Source organism: Notothenia rossii, assembly GCF_949606895.1.
Source record: "Notothenia rossii genome assembly, chromosome: 3".
Lineage (NCBI taxonomy): Eukaryota > Metazoa > Chordata > Actinopteri > Perciformes > Nototheniidae > Notothenia > Notothenia rossii.
In genome coordinates this window covers 21,696,853-21,716,358 of record NC_136901.1, presented here as the reverse complement: position 1 = coordinate 21,716,358, position 19,506 = coordinate 21,696,853, and the positions used below count along the sequence as shown (strand labels likewise).

General features: G+C 39.3%; 3 protein-coding genes across 3 annotated transcripts in view; 2 read left to right on the top strand and 1 right to left on the bottom strand.

The window, feature by feature from the left end:
• The first annotated feature begins 270 nt into the window (after positions 1-270).
• On the top strand, positions 271-9,892 carry grpel1 (GrpE-like 1, mitochondrial). The gene is made up of 4 exons (XM_079668973.1): positions 271-424; positions 2,737-2,869; positions 5,813-5,894; positions 8,765-9,892. Exons 1-4 carry the CDS (start codon positions 357-359, stop codon positions 9,109-9,111), a joined length of 630 nt encoding a protein of 209 aa, XP_079525099.1. The 5' UTR covers positions 271-356; the 3' UTR covers positions 9,112-9,892.
• Positions 9,893-13,936: 4,044 nt separating this feature from the next.
• tada2b (transcriptional adaptor 2B) lies at positions 13,937-19,494 on the bottom strand. The gene is made up of 2 exons (XM_079667692.1): positions 19,079-19,494; positions 13,937-17,752 (listed from the first exon to the last, which is right to left on the bottom strand). The coding sequence occupies exons 1-2, from the start codon at positions 19,346-19,348 to the stop codon at positions 16,541-16,543; spliced, it is 1,482 nt and encodes a 493-aa protein (XP_079523818.1). The 5' UTR covers positions 19,349-19,494; the 3' UTR covers positions 13,937-16,540.
• The window catches only part of LOC307031005 (uncharacterized protein), a 131,292-nt gene continuing 130,960 nt past the window's right edge, over positions 19,175-19,506 (top strand). Inside the window, exon 1 of the mRNA XM_079667693.1 lies at positions 19,175-19,294. The gene's annotated coding sequence lies outside the window, so the exon portion shown is untranslated. The remainder of the gene's footprint in view (positions 19,295-19,506) is intronic.

Genomic DNA, 19,506 nt, shown 5'->3' with positions numbered 1-19,506 from the left:
ACTAACACCCTATTTCAACAATCACACTCCCTGTCATTGACATCATTAATAGATAGTTTAGCTTCTCACCATCATTTGCTTTGGCCCACTGATGTTAACGATCGTAACTGAAAGGCTGCCTGACAAACGTAAACATTCAGCCACGTGACTTGCAAACTCTCGCGAGAGTTTTACACAAGACGGATCCTTTCTAGCCATAACCCTATTGGAACGCAACCGAGGTCTCCATGGGTCGGAAGTAGATGGGCGGGACTTCGCCTTTCATGATTGGCTGAAACTGCACGCTGCACAGCGTCATAGATGTAAGAGGTCAGCGTGGTTACAACGAGTAACTCACAGTGCTGTACATTTAAGAAATGGCGAGCTTGTGTGCGCGAGCAGTCAGACAGAGCTATTCACTTGTAGCCAAACCTGCACTATCAAGGTAATATATTTCAAATTCGACTCCGTTAACTGCATTGTATCCGTAACAGCAACGCTAGGTTCGGTTTGGCAGCGGGGTTTGTCCCTGTCATGTCAGGGAACGGCATAGCAGTAGCCAGCTAGCATATTGTGCAGCGTTCCTCCATAGAGAAGAATGATGGATGACCTTTAGAGTGAAGATTCAGACTGTGGGTGTGTATGTTTGAGGTAACCTGACTAAAACTATAGACATACAAAAAAAAACACACACATGCAATACAATTGTTAGGCTATGTCACGTTATGTCATTATCCTTCTAGCAATGTCATGCTGACATTGCTAGAAGGATGATGACATAACGTGACATAGGGAACGATGAAGCTTGGCGTGTACTGTCAGATGTGTACAAAAGTGTGTGGGTTAATTACATAAGTAAAAGTAGCAATACTACAGTGTAAACAAATACTCAGTTAGAAGTAAAAGTCCTGCATTCAAAGTTGTACTCAAGTGAAAGTAAAAAAGTGTTTGCATAAAAATATACTTTAAGAAACTAAAGTAAAAGCACTTATTATGCAGAATGGCCTATTTAAGAAGCATCACTTTTAAATGATTGGATTGTACTTATTGATGCGTTAATGTGTTAGTCAGTTCAATGTTCCACTTTGTAAAAGTGTGGTTTATTTGAATTACTATAATAACAACTGGGTGGCTTAACCTTTAATAATATATGATACTGTAGTTGATTTATATTTTGTAGTAATAACATAAACCTGCAAAGTATCTAGTAACTAAGTGAAATTAATGTAGTGGAGTAAAGAAAGCATGAAATGATACAACTTAAGTAAAGTACAAGTATGTCAAAGTTGTACTTGAGTACAATACTATATAGGGCAACTGTGGCTTGGAGGGAGTGCGGTCCCTGAAAACTGGTTTGATCCCAGCACGTGCGGGCAAAATACTGAACCCTGAGTTGCTCCCCGATGGCCAATGGTGTGTGAGTGTTAGCTTACTAGAGCAAGTGGCACTGCTCTGTATGAATGAGGTGTGAATGATGACATGTAGTATGTAAAGCGCCTTGAGAGGTCATAAAGACTGGATAAAGCGCTATAGAATTACAATCCATTTACCATATATTAAATGGAATTCTGTTTGCCAAAATAATGTTAAAGGCGCTGTATGTTATGTCGACTTCTACTTGTGTGTGTCTAAGATCTTTATTTTATCAGCGGAATTGTATTGTATATTGAGTTTGTAATGTATATTCTTCAATTTAGAGAATGCCAAACCAAATTCCATTGTTAAATCTGATAAATGAACGCTTACGTGATCATCAGTGAGCATGTATTCATTTGCCTAAAGTGTTAGACGATATAGAAGAAAACCTTTTAAATTGAATAAGGCCTCTATTGGCTAAATAAAACATTGGATGACATATGGGTAAATAGGCTTTTCTACTACTTATAATTCTATATTTGAGCAGAATTAAATAAAATGAGGCTTTATACAATATATACTAGGGATGCGCCGATCGAACGGCCGCCGATCGATATCGGCCGATACCCACTCTCTACCGATCGATCGGTGTTCTCTAAGCAGTTAATGTAGACTTGAATAATGTACTTAATTTGAATGTAATAATTATGTTGGTTGTTGTTTGTGGAAGCGCCAGTGACTGAGCCCCATTAACTGAGCCCCATTAACTGAGTTTTAAACATCACTTTAAATGGAAGATCCCCATAGGCCCCGCCCACTCGATCGGATTGGCGATCGGTATCGGCCGATACTGATTCCGGCGATCAGCCCCAAAATTGGCGATCGGAGCATCCCTAATATATACGTCTAGGCTAAGTGGGCATTAATAAATTAACTACTATTTTTAGATGCATTCAATATGGTGATACGTGAAAATCGAAACAAAAGTACGGTGCTGTACATTTTAGTTATATCGCCTACCATGTGTTTACATTTTAAATTGTTTAAAACTATGAACAAAGAACAAATCCTGCAGTCCATGGGGAACAGCCTCTTGTGCTTGCAACAATTTAATCAATGTTTGTGGGGACAAAACTAAATGTGTCATTTTGCGGTGTACAACTCTGGTAGAGAGAGCCAAAATGAGCAGGATTAGGATATCTTAAACGGAAGCAAAATTATGTTTTTATCTTGGGGACCTACTGCATTTTGGATTTGGTTGTTATTTCGAAAATAGCATGTTGTAAGGATCACACTGCCTCATTTAAGTTTGTATTTAAAATGTTAAGCTTTTAAAATGTTATCAGGCTGCTTTTAATGTGCCTTAACATCATGCAAGTCTCCTCCCACTCCTCCACACAGAGCCTCCCCACGGTTGTTATGCACAGCCAGTCAGCAGAAGAAGGATGAGACTGACAAGCCGGAGCAGAGTGCAGCAGAGACTCTCCTGGCCGAGGAGAAGGCCCAGCTGGAGGAACAGGTCAAGGACATGACGGTGAGTCTGTTCAATTTAAAGTTGGAATAACAACCTTAACAGTTTTCATTACACTGAAAAGCATCCCTATGGAAAAAATGTTCACAGCCCTATCACAGGTAGCTTCTTATAATTCAAATGTCACAGTCCGAATGCAATTTTCTAAACATAACTTTTTCTTTGCATTTTGATATCTTACAGGGCTCGACATCATAAATGGCCCGCTGGCCCGGAAGCACTATTTAGACACCCCGGGCCAGCATAACGTACTTTCCACTTGCCCGCTCAGGCCACTAAAAATATTGCTTTTTTAAAAAAAAGAATTGTCCAGTGGTATAGGTATTTTGACTTGCAATTTAGTTAAATTGTTTCGTTTATTAACGCTACAACATAGCGTTTTGTGAGTCGGTTGTCGTTGTTGGGTGAAAAGCAAACGGCTGTTTGCTGCGGAGCGCAGCGCGAGCAGGCTCCCGTAAGCGGGAGCGCGCTCCTTCACTTCAGACTATCGCGCCACCTAACCATTCGCCAAAATGTTTTTAATACCAGCGGTAACCGGCCAAGCGCAGGGCAAAAAACAATCTTCAAATAAAAGAAAGTCACCGGAGGAGTTAAAGGAGAGTGACAGGGAGCATGAGAAGAAGAGGGAGAGAAGGTTTTAGCCACACTGTAACGCGTCCTACAACCCTTTTTATAATCTATCGATTCGATTTATGATTCAAAAATTATAAAAGTAGGGTAACAAAACGTGGAGATTATCCGGCTGAACAAAACGTGCATTTATCAAACAGGTTTGTTTTCCACAGACCTTATTTCCAGCTATTTTCCAAAACCCTATGGAGAAATCCCATTGCTTTTTGTCGAGGGAACCAGCAGCTTACTTGCTGGTTTTAGGACGCTTCACTGCACCTCTCAATATGATGCCAATATAAACAAGGTCTTCTGTCGGCTCTGTACATCAATGCCGACCTATGCTGACAAGTAAGTGAAGAGTAGACGATATAAAGGTATTGGCTATAGGGAAATGTCCCAGCAGTTTAGGAGAATGAAGGTTCTAATCTAATCTATTGCATAGCCATGACTCGAACTCCTAATGACAGGAAGGCAGAAAGCGCATTATACTAATAATAATACTCATAATAATAGCAGAAATGTTTTAACAATGACCACAATATCATTATTTTAATAAACCAAATATGAACAATTGAGGAAAATGAGGAAGAACTGATGATTCAAATGTTGTAGTACAAGTAGTAATGTAGTTAGTGCATAAATTACTATTGCAACAAATGTGTTAATTTTCTTCATTATAAGTCGATTTTTTTTTAACGAATGCTCCGGGCCAGTGGTTACAATGGTGGGGCCAGTGATAATACAATTCCACCGGCCTGGAGGGCCAGTGGCATTTTACCCTTAATGTCTACCCCTGTCCCCTATTATAATGTTTTTCATCAATATATTACAGGTCTCAGATATATTCAAAACATGTCTCTAAAGTGTTTGGCTCGAAAAACCAAACAGATGATGCCGAATTTAACAAACACATTTAAATAATTGGTTTGAACGGCATAATAATAAGGACGATCGTCCGTTCTGTGATTCTCCAGAACACGTTATGATATTCGGGTCATGCAGAGTGAGATGAGATCGCTGTCCCTTTTGAGAGAGAGAGAGAGAGGGGTGTGGTGTGTGCATTAGTGTTGTCACGATACCAACATTTTGGTTTCGATACAGATACCAAGTCAAGAATTGCGATTCCGATTCTTTTTCGATACTTTTCTTTTATTATTTTCATGATCAATAAAATTGTAGTTTATCTGTTAAGTGTTTTCTTACAACATGGTCTCTTCTTTATACTTGAGTTTGTGATTTCTTTTATAGTTAACTTAATATTTTATTAACATGTAATAGTACAGTAATATAAATAATGATTGACAAAATGTACTTTGCAGATGTTAGCCACATTGGTAAGTTAGCTAAAAGATTAGACGGTTATCATTGCCAATAATTGCCTCGTCAAACTACGAAAACGTTTGTTTGTCACAAAATAAATTACACTTGTTTGACTTAGATTTGAGGGCATGGGCTTGAGCATGATGTAATTATGTTATCACATTCGCTAACAGCTCTGGATGCCGGTCGGCGAGGTGCTTAGCCAAGTTTGATGTGTTGGCTCCCTCGGTTTGCAGGGATCTAAAACATTTCTTTTTTTCAGGTGTCCGTAGGCTTGGTGCCCTCACTGTCAGAGATATAGCTAAAATACTTCCAAATTTCTTTTTTGTCAACAAGCCGAGGCGCAGCGGCAGTTACACTCCCACTTGCAGCCATGCTTCTCGTTTTCTCATATGCTCTGGCAGCTAGCGCGTGCATGAGAGAGAGGAGGGACTGCAGGCACGGCTGCAGTGCAGGGAGTGGAAGCAGAGCGCTGAACACACACGGCTCTTATTAAAACAGCGCTTTCTCACCGGAGTACTTTTCCCCGTCATTCTTAATGTGCCGATACTAATGAAACGGAGGAATCGTAACGTTTTTAACAGCAGGGTATCGTGGTATCTTTCAAGTATTCTGCCCTTTAAATATTTTACACACTTATTCCTTGTGTGCCACTGGTTACGGTGCCGCGTGCCAATAGTGGCACGCGTGCACGGTTGCCGACCCCTGCTTTAGATGAATATAGGGAGACACGCCCCTCTGACAGATATTTGGTTAAAAAGAACACTGGTGCTCTAGGAGGAGATTCAGGTGATAAGGCGGGGGGGGGGGGGGGGGTTACCTTTATTTTTATATAAATGGATCAGGACAAAAAGGGAGCCAATCTTTTTTCCTGAAACTTTCAGGATCTCCCTACACAGTTTATGTATAAAATACATAAATAGGTGACCTTTAAATGCCTGAGGCAAGTGATATTTATTTTTTGAATTGAATGTGTTTTAACGCCATGGGCTACTATTCCTACTGTGTTTCCAGGAAAAGTACAAGCGGGCCTTAGCAGACACAGAAAACCTCAGGACGAGGAGTGAAAAGATGATAGAAGATGCTAAATTATACGGTAAGGAATCTCAAACCTATAAACAAAATAAACGTGGTCTCTGCAAATGATAAATCCTGCAAAAGCTAATCTGTTCAAGACAAAATGTTCCACACTGACATGATTGAAACACTCGATGTATAAAAGGCCAGTTTAAGCCTTTTGGATTGTGTCTTCATGTAGCTGGAAGTTGGTTTAGTTTACTTACACTTGAACCAACTTCCCAAAAAATCAGAAACAATAAGTGACTCAAACACTTTGCATGTATAAAACAGACCTCTAAATATACTTACACATCCCACAAATGTTTAAAAAAAACAACTGCAAATAACTGAAAAAAATATATATTAGAAATAGTTATATATATATATATATATATATATATATATATATATATATATATATATATATATATATATATATATATATATATATATATATATATATATATATATATATATATCTCCACACACACAAGACCTCACCCCGTGGGGCATTGATGATCATGAGAAAGGTCTGGGATCAGCCAAGAACTACACGGAGGAACTTGTTAATGATCTCAAGGCAGCTTGGACCACAGTCACCAAGAAAACTATTGGTAACACACGACACCATAATGGATCAAATCCCTGAACACACGGCCAAGCGGCACAGGAGTGGCTAAAGAAGAAGCACATTTAGGTGATGGATGGGCCTAGCCAGTCTCCGGACCTTAATCCCATAGAAAATCTGTGGAGGGAGCTGAAGCTTCCAGATGCCAGCATCAGCCTCAAAACCTGCAGGATTTGGAGAGGGTCTTCAGAGAGGAGTGGACCACAATCCTTCCTGAGATGTGCAAAAACCTGGAGACCAACTACAAGAAGTGTCTGACCTCTGTGTGTCCAACATGGGTTTCTCCACCAAGTACTAACACATGCAAGGGGATCAAATACTTATTTCCCACAGTTAAATGCAGATAAATTTTTATCTTTTATATAATGTCAATTTCTGGATTTTCTTTTTGATATTCTTACCCTCCATGTTAAAGATTAACCTACCATTACAATGATGGACTGTTCTTTTAAGTGGGCAAACTTACAAAATCTGCAAGGGATGAAATTATTATTTCCTCGTCTGTATCTTCCTATCATTTACAAATTTCGATCAATCATTTGTGAATCCAGCAACATGTGAATCAAAAACGTGTTTGCCATTCTAAATTCTTTGATTGTGGATTTGTATTATACAGAGTTTTGAGACAAACCGTCATCCAAAGATCTACTCAGCCATTTCTGGGTAGCATGTGATCCCTTGCTGCTGTAGTCGCTTACATCACAAGTACAATAGCAAAGGCATAGACTAGTAAGATATGAAATGCGATGTTGTTTTTACTGCCATGAAAAATATATAAAAAATATGATTTGAAGATTATTTGTACGTACTTCCTTATCCTTTAGTTAATTACAAGCTTAAGAAGCAGTTTGCATGCCCACTGGGATTTAAAAGTTGCACACAACAGGATTATCAAAGACCCCAGCAACAAAATGTTCTGTCTGCTGGCGTCTGGCAAGCGGTACCGCCGCATCGGGACAAAGACCATTAGACTCAGAGACAGTTCTATCCATAAGACTAATGCCTGGACTATACTATACTGCACTATTTGTATTGTTGTCTTTTAAATGTGTTTTACTTCTTGTAATTGCATTGTTGAGGAACCTGTGACCCAACCTGCCATCCGGTAATGTCAGCATGATGCAATCGGTAACAATATAATAGGTATCCTGTTACAGGGATTATGTGTCAATATATCCTGATACCATAGGCAAAGCAAATATTGCACATCTTATTTCAGCACAAATGTCATAGAACAAAAAACAAAGATCTGAGTAAAAAAAATAAAAAGTCTGCATTTTCAATGCAATCAAAACATTGGGAATTACATTCAACAAATTCTGTATAAGGGATCATAATACCATAAACGTAGTACTTCAACATACACTACTTAATTACCATTAGCATACTAAACATCTACTTCAAACATTTGTATTATTTTATTAACTTAGAATTACAATTTGCTTATGTCCAGTACTCATTTTTACTTTGAGCTTAAACACCATATAATTTTGATCATCCACTTGGGACATCCCAGTCCCTGAAACATCCAACATGATATCACTGCTTTTTGTCCAATTAGAGTCACTGTAACAAGTAATTGATGTCAGGTGTATAGGGTTTTCTTATGGTGCGTTCACACCGGACGCAATGCGCATCTTTGCATCGCTTTAATGGCGTGAGTTTGACTTATCTCAATGTACATACTATGGTAGATACCAACTACAACAAAATTAACATTTAATTGTAATAAACGTATCAAAAATGATGCTGAAATAACAACATACTGATACGGGTTAGCAAACACCATGAATTAATGCTTTGACAATTGTGCAGACAAGACGGCAGGCGAAACACTTTAAAAATGCATTTTCTGAATAGAGATCAGATTGGTCAGGCTATGCTAAGGCTAAGCTCACATGTAGCTGCTCCGTCCACACTCACAACGCCATACAGACATAAAATAAAGCAGGGACTATATTCGCCATGCCTTGAATAGTCTATTGTTTGTACATGGATAACTTCTTTCCAGTTTCTGAACAGATATGAGGAGCAGCTGTGTGCTGTCGACTCGAGCGTCACGCACTTTTGAAGCTCGAGTTGAAAACATTTAACTCTGGGTGAATTTGCGTCTATCCGCGTCTTTGCATTGACTTTTCATGTAATCATGTAATGTAATCTCCAAAAAATCTCATCGCGTCCGGTGTGAACACACCCGTAATGGATACATAACATTTATGATGAAAAGTAAGAGATTCATAAGCATGTTGAATAATGTTGTAAATTGCTTCCATCCCCAGGGATCCAGGGCCTTTGTAAGGATCTGCTGGACGTGGCTGACATCTTGGAAAAGGCCACAGAGAGTGTGCCCAAAGAGGAAGTTACAAGCCAAAACCCACACCTGAAGAACCTGTATGATGGCCTGGTGATGACTGAGATCCAGATTCAGAAGGTCTTTACAAAGCATGGCCTAGCCAAGCTCAATCCTGATGGCCAGAAGTTTGACCCCTACGAGCATGAGGCCCTCTTTCATGCCCCTGTGGAGGGCAAGGAACCCGGCACTGTAGCTGTAGTAACCAAAGTAGGATACAAGCTTCATGGGCGCACCCTCAGGCCAGCATTAGTGGGCGTAGCTAAAGCTCCCTAGAAGTGATTATTCAACTGACCAAGTGGCATTTCCTTTGTTGCCAGAGTAACAGATGACTTCTGGAATAGCAACATGAAGGGTCAAAGAGACGGCAACCCAACTCAACAGAACTTTGTATCTTGACATTATCCATCAGTTTTTAACAGATACATTTACACCTACACTTTTTCTGGCACGGAACTGTCAATACTGTAGACTTTGGCCTTGTCATCAGTTATACGAGTCATTTCAGAGTAAGTTATTGTCAGAATTTAATGATCATAAAAAACAAACTCACCCAACCACTGGCAGCAGCTTTTATGTCAACATCAATGAATCTTAACTAAAAGATAAACATGTTTCAAAAAAAGTTTAACAAATGGTCAATACATTTTTGGAGAATTTGTTGTGAGCTATAATTAATCCATCCACAAATTGAGTAGTGCTGATTCTTTACTGCTGATATCATTCCAGACTTTCGTTTAAAGCCCTAATTATCTTGAAATGCACCTCTTTGGTTTTCTTGTTTGAGTTAATAATGTGAATAGAGCAAGGAACAGTACTTGATGACCTGAAAGGTTGTGATTTAACTTGGTCAAAACCTTTCTCTTCTTCATGTGGTCAGGAACAGGCTTCAGTAAACCAGCCACAGTAAATGTAATGTTTCTGTGCGATGATTTGGTTTTGTGGTGCCTGACAGTTATGTTACAGCTTTATCTGTAAAACCATTTAAATGACCTGTCCTGTATGGATAATTGTCCAAACTGACACTGCATCCGAATAAAATGATCAACTTTTGAAAGGAATCTTGGGTAATGCTTTTCGTTTACACATCTATTTTTCCGTCTTTGTGCAGAGATTTTTCAAGCTGTAGGCCACAGAGGGAGAGAGACAAAGATAATGCGCGAGGTGAAAAGTACACTTTTCACCTCGCGCATTATCTTTTTAGTAGTACTACATTATAGCATGTAGTACTACTGAAAACAAGGAATGTTGGATATTACAAAAAAAACGTTTTTATTGTGATACAAATAATAATGAAAAAGAGAACCTGAGCATACAGGTTTTTTATAACCCAACCATCTTGTACTTTTCCACAACTTTGTCCCTGACCTGTTTGGAGAGCTCCTTAGTCTTCATGGTGTAGTTTCTTGCTTAGTAATGCCACTTGCTAAGTGGTGTGGAAGACGGGGCCTTCTACAACAGGTGTATATAGACAGAGATAATGAGACACGTGATTGCAGGTGAACGTTATGGCAAAGGGGGTGAATGCACACACCACTTTTCAGTTTTTGACTGACTTTGTGTTGGTTTGTGACATAAAATCGGTTTTTAATGCAAGAAAATCGGAAAAATTGTCAAGGGGTGAATACTTTTACAAGCCACTGTATGGTGCCAATTTGCCCAAAAAGTGGCAAGCAATTTTAGGATATTAGTATTTTATGTAATGAACCTAATACTTTTTGTCCATTTCAAAAGATGTGTCTTCATTAGGAACCAATAGGCAAAGAGAGATGCACAACATACTATTGGTTTTGGCATTTTTTGTATCCCTTTGTTTTATGGCCAACAAACTATTTGTAGTTATAGAGTGGTTGTAACTTTCAGGATGGGGTCTTTAAATGAAAGTTGTTCACAAGAAGGTGGGGCTGCCGTCCTCCATTTAGAAGATTGTTATTTCAAACTTTGTTAATTTTCGTTGGGCATGCGGAAATCAAAATGTATACAGTGGCCATCAGTATATGTAAAATGAGCCTTTACCATCAATGTGTGTGAGTGTTTACATTTAGTGTAAAAGCAATTCAAATGGACAGAAGACTAGAAAAGCGCTACTGCAATGCAAGTTCATTAACAAATAAGAAATAATTACTTAAAGGTGGGGTAGGTAAGTTTGAGAAACCGGCTCGAGATACAGTTTTTGTTATATTCCATGGAATGCTCTTAAAATACCGATAGAATGAATATCTTAAGTGCTTTGACAAAAAATCCATAAAAGAATTTCATCTGTGGAAGCCGTAGTACTGTAAAAAGCACGACCAATCATTTTAGCCGGCCGGCTAAAATAACTGGATGGTCGACCTGCCTGTCAGCCTTCCATCTGTGCACAAACTTATCTTGTGCCCTCATTGGTCATGTTCGCATTCGTGTGTGTTGGAGGAGGGGCTCTGTAAGGAAGTAGCAGATTTCTTCCGGCTGTGTATTTTCAAATTCTAGCGCACTCGAGCTGGTTTCTCCAAAATTACCTACCCCACCTTTAAGCTTTGCAATCATCCAATTGTTTTGGACTGATCATGTCAGTATGTTCCATACTGAAAGTAGCTTAAAGTGGATTGCTTTATTAGATTTGATCAATGTTTGTGGTTCACTTTGAGAGTGAATGAAAACATAGTAACCAATGTAACAGCCTTCACTTTTTGCTTGTGTAACTCACCAGTACACAATTACATTGTGAGTTAACAAGCCCTCTCTCCATCTCTTTAATAGAAAAAAAAGGCTGATTGGGTGGGTTTTACCTTTTAGTTTCACAATGACTGCCAACAATTGCAGAGGAAACAGGACTGTTAAAAGTGAAAGAGTTAGATTAATTGAATACATCTTCATACATTTTCATGCTCTGACAAAATAACGGGACAGCAAACAGCTCAACACTATCAGCCCGGGGTTGTGGTCGAATTGTCAGTTTAGCTTAGGAACCTTCCTAACGGAGTGAAATGACCCAGAAGTATTTCAGTGGCAGCCATGATAAGAGCTGTTGGAATTCACTTGATGATAGGAAAGGAGATTTGAAACTTCCTTTATAATCTCCTTTAGCTCAGGAAAACACTACGAAATGAAAGGAGAAAATGCTGCCCCACAATGCCTTGCGGCCGCAACATTTTCCGTGACACAGCATTCGGTCGTTCACGGAAACAACCGAGAAATGATATCATGACATTTACGGTGCTTATTAAGCATTTTACAACGTATGTGGTAACTCGCCAAAGTGCTTTGTTTTGAACGTTCAACACTATAATAATCAAAAGGAGAAATACGAACGTTACTTTTTTACTGAAATTATCAAATAATGTTGGTGTCAGACAACGGAACCTGTTTTACAAGTGCTGAATTTGAGACTTTCATGAAACAAAATGGCATCCGCCATGTGAGGTCAGCACCGTTTCACCCGTCTCCTAATGGGTTGGCAGAGAGGGTGGTCCAAACCTTCAAAGGGTGGATGAAAAAGATGATAGGTGAAACATTGCAAACTAGACGGTCAAGGTTTCTGTTCAGTTACCGCATCACACCTCACGCGACCACAGGTCTGTCGTTTGCAGAGTTGATGATGTCAAGGAGACTCAGATCTGCACTTGACCTGCTCCTGCCAGATATGAAAACAAGAGTGCAGAAAACACAGAAACAGTCCCATGACACAAACAGGAAACTGAGAAGTTTCTCACCTGGGGATAAAGTGTTCATCAGAAACTACTCTTATGGACCTAAATGGATCCCTGCGCTCATCGAGAGCTCATCAGGTCCAGTGTCATATACAGTGATCATTGGAAGTGGTCGAGTTGTGAAGCGGCATGTGGATCAAGCCAGATTGTCAGACACCGTGCCCTTAGAGCCGGTGCTGGACTCCAACAGAGACACTGTGGTTCCGGTGACAATCGAGCAAGAAGGACCTCCTGCAATTGAGCCAGTGATTCTGTGTACTCCGGTCCCGCCGGACTTGCCTGCTACACCCGTGGTGAGACGGTCAGAGCGCGAGAGACAGCCACCTGTATACCTGAAAGACTTTGTTAAATAGATCAAGAGATGTTCCATTAATAGAGCAGCATAGTTCTCTGTTCTCACTTTAAGGAAATGTTTAGAATGTTAATCTTTGAAAGTGAAATGATTTATGTCAGTACCTCGAAATGTTGCGTAACGGGAGTATGTTATACCCCCACCTTCGGGAAGTATTGTTAGCTTCAAGGGGGGGAAATCAGGGGGAAATGTGGTATCTTACCTTGTGTTATTATTACATGTTGTTGCATTTGTCCAGCAGGAGGCAAACTCACACTTGGTATTAAAAGAGCCTGTTGTGCATGTTCCCAGGAGGAAGTCCCGGAAGCATGTTACCAAAGTAAACCAGTTAAACCTACTCCTATGTTGTGGACATACAATTATTGATCACAAGATACAACAAAAGTCAACATTTCATAGTGTTTACTGAGCTGTGTGGGGTTTCTTAAAATATGTTTTAATGGTGATATGCAGTGATAGATGTTAAGGACTAACATGTTTATAACAAATACATTTGTATTTATTTTAAGATCTTTTCATACAATCATCCTTATTGGGATTATTGTGGATTAATACGTGTGGACCGGAGGGTGGCAAGCATAAATGTCACTTTACTTTATTTATTTCAGTTCCAACCTTGGTCATGAAGAATATATGTTTCTCTGTTGTCCACGTCCTTAAAGCATAAAACAGCACCATAAGAGCACGGTGCAAAGTGATGCGTTTACAGTAGTCTGCCGTTCTTATTATACATCCATTTAGTCCACTGTATAGAAAACTGTAGTTTCCCCACAGCAGACACCAATTATGACGTCCGCTGGCGCATCATAAATACGTCAGATAGTGTAAGTGCAGTCGGATTCTCAAAGTAAAGCAGTCTCTTTTCTTAAGTCCTTTTGAATTCTCCTATCAACTATTCCTTAACACCTTGACTTTTCACACAGAGGTCAAGGAATAGTGGATAGGAAAAGACGAGAGGAGCTGATTTTTGGACAATTCGACTACAACCCGGATATTATATTATAGGCAGCACAGCTGCATGTCACCATTATGCCTAAATCTCCAGAAAATGCTTCATCTCTAATCAAAAATTATTTTTACTTTATTACAAATTTATGAACATTACCATGACACAAAATACTGTACATTTCACATGTGGGTAATTATATTTTTTTCCCAATTTATATTACAAATGTAAAAAGAATGCAAAATCCCCCTTACAAAAACTATTATAGCCATTGGAAAAATATAATTGCCACTATTTTAGCATCTTTTTGAACATTTGGGTGCACATGCAGAAAGATTTACTGTCAAAATCTGAAGATAACTAATATTCATACAAATGAGAAGCATCAATTCTACAGGATTGGAGTTTGGTGTATAGGCTGAAATGTAGCCTTGTTTTTTTTAACTGTGGTTCAGATGACATTTTGGGACTTGGGGCTGACATCTGACCTGAACTTTTCTTATTCGTTTTTTAACAATGCCATTATACTCACACATTCCCCTTAGCTTCAACACAACAAGTCTTGCCTGTTGTACAATCAGCATCTTCAATAAACCTAAACAATTGACTAATACATCAAACTCCAGTCCGAAATGTTAGCCATGGATTAATATGCAACGCAATGGGAACAGAATGTACATTTGATTAATCATATGTTGTGTACAAATTATGTTGGAAATATGGATTTTTGTATTATAAGCATTTCTCAAAATTTTGAACTACTAAGACCCAGAGTTATGCAACAAAAAACAAGCATAAGCACCTGATGATGTGTTACTTAACAATACAAAGTAAGGCTTAAAATATAAAGTATTCTAGTTTAATCAAATTCAATGAAAACACAAAACTTATGCCTGCCTCTTAATACTTTCCATTGTCCTATTGTCTCTTGCAGAGTAATTATTCATTATTATATATAAATGTTTACTCCTTAAAAAAAGGTTTGGTGGCATAGTTTTTAGGAAATGACTCAAATGGGAAGAAATGCTCTTGTCGGGCCAATTATCAGCCATTTAGTGGTCTAGCGATTGTTAATGTATGTGGGATTGAGTCAAAATGACAGTGCGTGTGTAATGAAGACACACCACCCAGTTCAACACCACCCAGTTCAACAGTGTTTTGATACAAACAATAGGTGGTTTTGGTGTTTTCATGGGATGTGTATATAATAAGAGAAATATAAAATATCACCAGATTTATCTCTGAAATACAACCTTACGTTGATTAAAATGGTACATGGTGTGGAGCACAACATTGATGAAATATGACAAAGCAGGACTGTTGACCATAACAGAATATTAACCCCCTCGACTCAAGTTCTACAGTGAAGAGGGAGCATTTACTTTTTAAACACCACAAAAAAAGCAAAGCTACTTTTGCTGCAATGTATACAGCTAAGAACTAATGCTACTCATGAATAGCATTTCCCCTAAAAAAGACAGTTACCACCTGGGAATGTGATGCTGTCGTCCACAGGGCTTAGGTTTGATGTAAGGACCTTTTGAAATTAAATTGAGGCATACTGCAGTTCCTGCTAGTTGAAAAATATAAAGATGTTTACTATTAAATTGCCTTGACTTAACACTTGCTTAACTAAATTCTAATTAGGCATTTTAGTATCATTGCAAAATGCCCTTTCACATTAAGCTGCCTGTATTATATTATGTTGACAGTAGAAGATTTAAAGCTGTGCTAAGCTGCACTCATTTTTCTGTAAAAGTTACATTTTTGATTGGTCAAAAAAAAAAAAGTCTTCCTCCGTAGTAATTTCAGGTGAAAAACTGACATCAATTAATACAAATTAAAGCCTGACAGCATTTTGAAGCCTGTTCTCTCTGGTTGACAGATTGTGTAATGTACTCTAAATGATCTTTTAAATGATCTTTGGCATTTATTTCTTGTTGCTCATTTGCTGACGAATGGGCCAATACTGATATATCATCAGATCTATCCATCTAGCTCTATGTCAACCTACATTGTGATTGCCTTCAGGCAGAAGCAAGTGCTCAGCCAAAAAGAAACATGATGGCTTTTCAACCCTGCTGCTTCTTTTCCTTTCCCAATTAGTCAGTGAGAAGAAGAACATTCAGAAGATTGATTGTTTGCATGAAAAAGAATCTAGAAAATGAAGGCCATAACATTTTATAAGATGTAAACGGTAGCTCTAGTTAGGAAGTCCTGCCTTACCTACTAACAAAAATAACTTAATTTATTTTGAGGAAAATCCTGAAAAACATCTACCACCAAAAATAGTGATTATTCACCCAACAATGATGACTCAAACTCTTCCATGAAATGTTATGTTCCTATTGCCTTTTCCATGTCGATTTTTGGATTTTAAATCTAACAATCATCCTCTTGCAACAGCATTTAAACATCTCTGGAGCTATGTTATACTTGTTAGCATTGTAGTTTTCATTCATGTAGTAAAAATATGGACACAAAATACTTCAAACCCAAAGTGTTGTTTTTCAGCCCTGTCCCTTACCAAATCTAAAAAATGAGGCTTATTTTCTTCTTAGCCCTCGTATGAAAATATATATTTGTTTTCCTCCAGTGGGGCATCTTCTTTCTTTGTAATGTACATATCCACAATGTCACCTCTGAAAAATGCCAGTAGTTGCCTACAGAGCTTTTAGCGAATCATAAACGTATTATTTCCTGACCAAAGATGGATCGCTAAGAGGCATCTCTGGATATCCAGCCACTTTCCGTTAAAAAGGTGAGAATACGCTTCTTGAGGACCTTGTCCAAGTAGCTGGGCAGCCGGCTCTTGGCAGGGATACCTTGCCTTTTCTGCAGGTGATCTTTGATGATGATGGTTTTGACAGTCAGGTAACGTGCTGGATTGAGGTTCAGAGAGTTACAAAGCACCTTCTCCCTGTCTGACAGCAGCTCAAAGCCTGTCAGATTCTCGATGGCGGCAAATTCACCATCTTTGCCCTCTTCCTTAATCCCGCAACCAACCCCCAACCCTCCAGCTATGCCGCCTCCCCCTCCAGCTCCTCCCCCAAGTCCAATCCCAGAGCCAAGCCCGCCCCCTCCTCCGCTTCCCCGTTTGGAGGTGACCATGCTTTTGTTTTCCTTGCGTTTCTCCCGTTTGTGGCGCGCTGCTTCATATTCAGCAGACTCTTCAAGGCGGGCGATGCCATTGCGCCGGTAGCGCTGCAGCTCACGCACCTTTGCTCTTAGCACACGCTCTTTATGCATGTTCTCAAAGAAGTCTTCAAATTCCCGATTAGCCATGAACTGACAGAGCCCCCGCAGTCTGACCCGCTGCTCCTTCTCTTCCTTCGGGATCTTTCTTTTGGGCGTACTGGAAACAGGGCCTGATCCTACTGCCGTTGTGGAACCTGATCCAATTGTGCCACTGCCAACTGCTACCCCCCCTACCCCAACAGCAGTACCTATGACTCCCAGCGCTCCTGGTTTCTCCTTCTCCTTGTCCTTCTTGTCTCTGCCCAGGAACGCAGGCACCAGGTTGTAGTCTCTTGCGATGTTCTTACGTCGTTGGCGTTCTCTAAGCTTGCGCACATACATATCCACATGTGCACGTTTCATTTCAATTTCCACATCCTCGTCGTCGTAGTTCACAGACAGCCCGCTAATAAGCTTCTCTGCGTCCTGGTCATATTCAATCTCATAGTCGTCACGTAGTGGCATGTAGCCCAGCTGCTGCTGGTCTGCAAGGTTGATATCAAGCGGTGGGAGAGGAGTGGTAAGGCTAGGCGACAGCGGCCCCCCGCTGGGACAGGTGTGGTCCGTAACCCGGTTGGGAATGCTCTCAGGGATGCAGGCCTTACCTAGGTTTCCGTGAATGTACATGGTGACATAGTGTTCCATGACTTCCTGAGGAGTTCGGGATGCTCCGACGTGAGCTGCCATGTCCTCCTGGAAGACAACACAAACGTCTTTAATATATATTTCTAATTATTAGTTAGACTGTAAGTTGAACAACAATTCCCACAAATGTCTTTAACATTTTAAGGGGTTGGTAATTTAATGAAAATGAGCAAGTAGGTTTTCAGGAAATAATTGCATTATTTATTGGCAACATTATAGGGAAAAAACTGTATTCAGTTTACTTACTAGTATTATTTACAGTATATATAAGTAATTAGTATTTAACTCATTGAACAACAACTCTTCAGAAGAACATGCTCATGCGAAAATTGTTCAACGTGCAATAATACAATTCAACATATGTAACTTAAATAGTAAAGCTTTGAAACTTTAAGGTATACTTTAATTTAAGCCTATTGGTATCTTTCAAATTTGTTATGGGATTTATTGTATTTCATTATGTCATAATTTAAAAGCTTGAATTGTAACCCTCAAGCAAGGTATATTTTGTTTTTAGTTAATGCTTGATAATGATATTTATGGTATATTTTTTGTGCATTTTAAGGATTTTTTGCTGCATATTTAGTTTTTCGTTTCGGTTCTGCTCTTGGAGCTTTCCAGACCAGTAGTTCACTCAAGTTAATAAGTGTGTACAAGAATTGTGTGCCATATTACATTGTTATTTCCATTACCTTTAATGTTTTTTGCAATTTTACTAAGCAATCAAATAAGTAATGTGTTGCTCTACCTAGAATTGCAATGTTTTAGTTACTAAAACAATTTTTTTCTAAACTAATTAAAAAATATACTTCGGAAATAATATACATCAATAAAAGACGCCATTCATAAAGTTAAACATCAGTCAAATTTAAATTGATTTAAATTTGACTAATTTAAATCAATTGGAATGAATGAAAGGAGCAAACCATTAAAAACTACTGTAGCAACCATAGCAGATTAATGTAGGTCATAGTTTAGTTAAGTTAGATAAAGATTAAGTTTAGTAAGAGCTTCTACATTTCCTTTTCTTTACCCCTGGCGAACATGTTGATTATTTTGACATAATTTGACATCTGTAAAGTCACAATGCTCTCATATTTTTGGTAGCGTATTACTCGTTAGCTTATTCGCTTTATTAATAAGTTCAAAATTATATTTAAAACATTTAAGTGGGAATGTAAATTCCTGATTATTAAATGCTCAGTCGTCCAACGTTTACGACAGTAGCCCAAGAAAAGAAGGTAATTAAATAACCCTAATATTACTGCTATTAGCCAATGTTCTAAGTAGGCTCATTTAAACACCGCTAGTGTATGAGTGTATGGTGTAGACCTGAAGAGGGAAATAACTCAAGTAACTTAAAAAGTGATGTACCCAGTTTCCAAACCCATACTGCTCGATAGCATCGAGGAGCGACTGCTCTTCCCTGCTGGTCCATCCTCCCTCTGCCTCGGGACCCCAGAGAGAGAACCGACCGCCGTCGACCTGCTGGTAGCCGTGCCATCTCCGATGATTACCGATTTCTGCGCCCGCCGAGAAGCACTCCGGGCACAGCTCGATATCGGGACAGTCGGTGCAGCGAAGCCGCAGGTTTGTAACATCTGCAAGGCAGTTAACGCAGTACTTTTTCCCCAGGTCGGCCATGTTGCCTGGCTCCTGCTTCTTGTTGTTGGAGGCAGAAGAGCGCGCATGCGCACTGCGATCATCGCCGCGCGACCTACTCACATCCTGCTCTGTTAATATTCATGAGCAGAGCCTCCGATTGGCTCCCGACACCAGTTTCCAGGACAACTAAAACAAAA

Bases quoted from the DNA above. Each gene is read 5' to 3' on its own strand.
- grpel1 (XM_079668973.1), top strand. From the start codon at position 357: ATGGCGAGCTTGTGTGCGCGAGCAGTCAGACAGAGCTATTCACTTGTA. The intron at 425-2,736 runs GTAATATATTTC...TCCTCCACACAG, and splicing joins GCCAAACCTGCACTATCAAG to AGCCTCCCCACGGTTGTTAT. The intron at 2,870-5,812 runs GTGAGTCTGTTC...CTGTGTTTCCAG, and splicing joins AACAGGTCAAGGACATGACG to GAAAAGTACAAGCGGGCCTT.
- tada2b (XM_079667692.1), bottom strand. From the start codon at position 19,348: ATGGCCGACCTGGGGAAAAAGTACTGCGTTAACTGCCTTGCAGATGTT. The intron at 17,753-19,078 runs GTACATCACTTT...GTTGTCTTCCAG, and splicing joins AGTATGGGTTTGGAAACTGG to GAGGACATGGCAGCTCACGT.